This window comes from Cariama cristata, unplaced genomic scaffold (assembly GCF_000690535.1).
Source record: "Cariama cristata isolate BGI_N322 unplaced genomic scaffold, ASM69053v1 scaffold26722, whole genome shotgun sequence".
NCBI classification, from domain to species: domain Eukaryota; kingdom Metazoa; phylum Chordata; class Aves; order Cariamiformes; family Cariamidae; genus Cariama; species Cariama cristata.
In genome coordinates this window covers 8,806-13,766 of record NW_009602518.1, presented here as the reverse complement: position 1 = coordinate 13,766, position 4,961 = coordinate 8,806, and the positions used below count along the sequence as shown (strand labels likewise).

At 61.2% G+C, this 4,961-nt stretch overlaps 1 protein-coding gene across 1 annotated transcript; it reads right to left on the bottom strand.

Moving 5' to 3' along the window:
• Positions 1–803: 803 nt before the first annotated feature.
• Positions 804–3,262, bottom strand: LOC104157461 (NF-kappa-B inhibitor epsilon-like; the record flags this gene model as incomplete). The annotated part of the gene is made up of 5 exons (XM_009694791.1): positions 804–1,296; positions 1,609–1,857; positions 2,118–2,206; positions 2,378–2,609; positions 3,160–3,262. Coding segments are annotated over 5 exons (739 nt in total), but the record flags the coding sequence as incomplete, so codon positions are not given.
• Between the last annotated feature and the right edge of the window lie 1,699 nt (positions 3,263–4,961).

Sequence of the window (4,961 nt, the reverse complement as noted above, 5' to 3'; positions counted from 1 at the left end):
GCCCATGCTGTTTTCCTGGCAGCATTCCCTTGCTGCCTGTCTTTCCAAGAAGGGAGGAGAAAGACAATGGCTCCCTCCAGAGCATCTCCGGCGATTGCGCCATCCAGGATTTGCCCCAAACAATAGCAGCTGCTCCCAGGCAGCAAGTGGGGAATTTCCCTGGCTGAGGTGGGGTTAGGCACCCTGCGTATCTCCATTCCCACAGCACCTTTGGCTGCTGGTTCCCTCGTGTCGCATGTGCTCCTCTGGCTTGGAGAGGGAGCAGGGAAGGGTGGCGAGCTGAACAACAGAAGGGATGTGGAGATAACCCTGCGGTCTCCTCCGCTTTCAGCCTGAGGGAGTCTAAAACGCAGGGACGACCCATGCCCTAAGTTTTTTGACACGTTCCCAGGCCAGGAGATGGCACAGGATCTTTCTATCTTCTTTGCAAAAGAGCAAACCACAGCATGGTAAGGCAGCAGGATGTCAGGCACAACAGCAGAAGCAGGGATCCACAGCCTGGTTGTCTGGCACCTCCTACGGTCTTTCTTCAGCCCCAAAGCCAGATGCTCGGCAGGACAGCACGGGAATGGAGCATCAGGCTGGGATCCCCCAGCCTCGGCCCTGAGCACTGGAAAAGCTCTGTAAGTGGGGAAGCCCCTGCGCTCCCACTCACCTTCTGCTGTGCAAAGGACCCAAGGGAGCGGGCGGGCTGGGGAAGCCCCTGCAGCTCTCACATGCCCCGGCAGCCGGGGTAATGCCCAGGCTCCTGATGCTGCGGGGAGCAGGGTGGGTTAGATCACATGAGACCTCAGGTGCCCGCAGCAAGAACAAATGTTTATTAGAGTGAGTGTTAACTCTCCTCACCCCACGCTTATTCTGATGGCATGTGGGAGTTCCAGAGGATGCTCTGTCCACCGTACAGTGTGAAAAGGAGTCCTCTCCTGCTCCTTCTCTGTGTAAGCTGGAGACCCCCACAAGTCAGACCCATAGCAGGGAGGGGAAATTCAGTCCTGCTGCTGGGCACAAATACTAAAAGAAAAGCCTCCCGTGTGTAGTGCTCATAGTGCCACCTTCTTCCCTCTGGGAAGGCAGCCTGAGGCCAACAAAACTTTTCCAAAGAGGAGCGGAGGGGGGAATATGAGTGTCCCAAAGTGGCTCTGCTCCCACTGAACTGCAGGCAGGCAAGGTCCCAGCGGGCAGCAGTGCAGAGCGAGGAGGCAGCCCAACGGGCCAAAGGAGTCCAGCCGCTCATTCAGAGCACACAACAGGCTTCCCTGAGATCTTCAGGTCATCGAAGGGCAGCAAGGCGAGGAGCTGTAAAGGCCAAGGGTGTGGACATGTAAGGATCTAGGGTCGTGTCTCCACTGAGCTGGCCCAGACTTGTCCCCCGCCCCAGTCCTGCAGCCTTCCACCTCCCCGGGGATGTGTCAAGAAACCCTGTCTGGGCTCTCCCTAGGGCTCAAGGCAACAGGCAGTCATCCCATGCACCCCCAGAGCCAACACCTGCACCCTATAGGGGAGGATGGGCACGGCTAGAATCTCCTAGGAGCTCCCCCCCAAATCGTCCCACTCCTGCACCCCTCAACGCGCTTGCAGAGCCGCAGACCTCCCCCCATGCAGACTCACGTCATCGTTGCCGTCAGCCAGGTCCTGGGCTGTCTCGTTCTCCATGTTCCTCAGTAGGGTGTCAGCCCCGGAGTGTGAGAGGATGGCAGCGATGGCAGCATCCTTGCGGCCCACAGCCAGGTGGAGTGGGGTGCACCCGTTGTACATCTGGGCATCCACGTACGCCCCATTGCGCAGCAGGAACTGGACAGCCCTGCGGTTGTGGCACTCCACGGCCAGGTGCAATGGGGTCTTCCCGCTTGTGCCCTCCTGCAACCCGCAGACCACAAGGGCATGGGTGCAGGGTCCCCTCAGATGGGCCCTGCAGCACCCACCCGCACCCCCTCGAGAGGGTGCAGAGTGGGCAGTCCCCACCCTGACTGCTGTCACAGCACCCAACAGCCCCTCAAGGACTGTTTCTCTCTGCTCCCTCAGTGCTTCCAAGCCCCACAGCAGGCCAGAGGGAGCACCCAAGGGAGCCACGCACCGCTCCCACCCTTGCCCAAACATCGCGCCATGCCCAGCCTTACCTGAACATCAATGTTGGCGCCGCTCTCCAGCAGCAGAGACATCATCGGGATGTTCCCCTTCAAGGTGCTGATGTGCAGACAGGCCAAGCCTGGGATGGGGAGGCAGAAGAGAGCGCCACAGTCAGCCCGGACCATCCTGAGGCATGCCAACCCCAGCCCCCTGCCCGCTTTGCTGCGTTCCTGGATCCCTGCACACACAACTCACAGTCTCTGCCCTGACCTGGCCACCAGCTCCGCATCAGGCTTCCCCCAGGTCTCACCTTGCCAGTTCTGGAGCTGCAGGTCCTGGTGGTGCTCATGGGGCTGGGCTGTGCCCTCCGGCGGGGCTGTGCCCTGCAGCAGCTGCTGGGCACACCGCAGGTGCTGCTGCTCGCAGGCTAGGTGCAGCGGGGTGTTGCCATTGCGGTCCTGCAGCTCCAGGTTCACTCCCTTGTGGATCAGTGCCTGGATCACGCTGGGCTGCTCCAGGTACACGGCGAGGTGGAGCGGGGTCTACAGAGAAGATAGGGACAGAAATTAAGAAAGGGAGGGGAATGCACCACAGGACACCAGGTGTGATGAGCCACGCCAGCCTACCATAGCCAGCCTGGTGGCACCGGCCAGCTGCCATGCAGGAGCCCACCCCTGTCCAAGGGTTAAGCATGGCTGACACCGGAGGGGGTGCAAATGGCTTCCTCCCCCCCACCCCGCACCACAGCTTGGGGATCACCCGTGGAGGCAGATCTCACTCTCCCAGGTTATCTACCCTGCCACATTCAAGCTGTGCCTGCTCCACCCTCCAGGGCTGTTTGTGATGTCCTGGGGCCTCGTAAAGGACCTCTTCACCCTGTGGTGCGGGGAGCTGTCACACTTCTCTCTCAGGGTATCTCCCACACCCTTCTTCCCCCCCCTGAAAAGGGGCTGCTCACATGGGACCTTCACCACACTCTGGAGGAAGCAGGTGAGGGGTCCTGGGAAAAGGGCAGATGGATTGGGCAACTATCCAGGGAGCAGCCTGTAGCACCTGCCTTCCTCCCATCTTCTGCCTATCACATCCACATACCTGGAAAAGATCATTTTGGATCTCCAGCACCTCCCGGGGCAGCTGAGCGATGCAGCAGAGTGCCACAGCTGGGACGCAGTGGATAATGGCCAGGTGAACCAGCCTACAGAGGGCATAAAGGGAACAGGAGAGGGAAAAAAAAAAAAAGAAAAATGAGTCCCGAGTGCCATGCTCAGGAGCAGAGATCCTCCACTGCTACATGGAGGAATAATCTCTCCACCCTCCCGAGCCCCCTTCCCTTCCCATCAGCTTGGAGCTCCTCCATCCTGCCCTCTCCCTGGGGAAGCTCAGCAGCAGGGCAAGGCAGGAACATGGCCTGTGGCTCCCCAGGGCAGTCCTTTACCCTGTTCCCCATGGGGAATGGACCCTCCTGTCCCCACTAAGCATCACAGGGTCCTCCCTTGGACCTCACGGTATGCACGGGGCTTCGACCCGGCACTGCGCAAAGCCAGGCCTCCAACTGGTGCAGGTCCGAAGAGCCTGGGATGCATTTCACAGAGCCTGGGATGCATTTCACAGAGCCCAAGGTCTGGGTTTGGTGGCTGCAGAGGGAGGTCTGGGCTCTGGCAGCTGCCGGGGGAATTCCAGTTCCCCGTTGCCGGCTGCGCACCACACTTCTCCTTTCCCCTCTGCAAAGACAAGCAGCCAAAGCCAGGCAGGAGCCCGGCACTGGTCCAAGATCACCTGCGTGGCACAGTCCCCGTGCCAGCGATCTGCCGGCCCACGCCGATTTCCTCTTCTCTCCCCCACATCCTTCCCTTTTCGGCCCTGCCGCAGCAGGGCTGGCATGCAGCCTGCCGGCACCGAAGGACACCAGAGGTGCGGCCGTCAGAGCTCGCTGGCCCTTAGAACCGTGGCCACCGCAGCCATGGGATGGCCAGGCAGCTCCGAGTCCCCCAGCCCAAGGAGAAGTTTTATTTCCAGCCAGGTCTGATGCTGGCCCCTTGAGTAGTCAGAACAGAAGTGAGAGCACGACGGAGGCAGAGCCGAGAGGGAATTTCCACTCCCCTCCGCCGACCTGCTGTGCTCATGACCCCCCCTGAGCAGAGGGACCGGCCCCCCCACCACAGGGCAGCCCCCCGGGCCAGCCCCGGCCATGGCGGGAGGAGCAGGCAGCGGCTCCCACTCTGCAGAACATGGCAGGCATTTGCTGAGCCTCCCGCCACCTCCTCACCGCTGTGCGGGGACCCCTGGGTGACTTTTATCTCTGGTAGGGATCAGCTCCAAACCAAAGGCCAGGCTCTAAGCAGGCTCCTTGATGGAGACAGGCAGGACCGAGGGATGGAGCCACGCCAGAAAGAAACCCCACTCGCCGAAGAGCCCAGCTTTGGGGTGTCACTTGCAATGTGGGGCACGGACAGCATCCCTCCGCAGGCGGGAGGGCAAGACCTGGCCCTAAAGCATTGCAGTGATGAAGCAGGGCTGGGGCTGCCTGCTCGCCAGTTGCAGGGGGGACACAGGTTTGCCAAGAAGCTCAGAGGCCAGTCCCCCCAAAATGTCCCTTTATGGGACCCCAGGCCCCATTTTCAGCAGTAAAACAAGGCCGGTTCCTCTTTGCCCTACTGCCAGGGGAGATGCTGCGCCTGACAGGAGAGGCTGCATCCCTGGGGAAGCCCCGGGTCGTGCAGGAGCAGGGAATTCCCCACTGGAAGGAGAGACCACCCACGTTTGCCTCCACACTTCTATGGGGTACCCCCTCGCTGCCGGCATTCCCCGGGGTAGGGGAGGGGGCTGCAAGCCAGGGCCAAGCAGCCCCATGGGCAGGGTCCGGCCACCCTTGGCAGACCACGCGGCAGGGACAC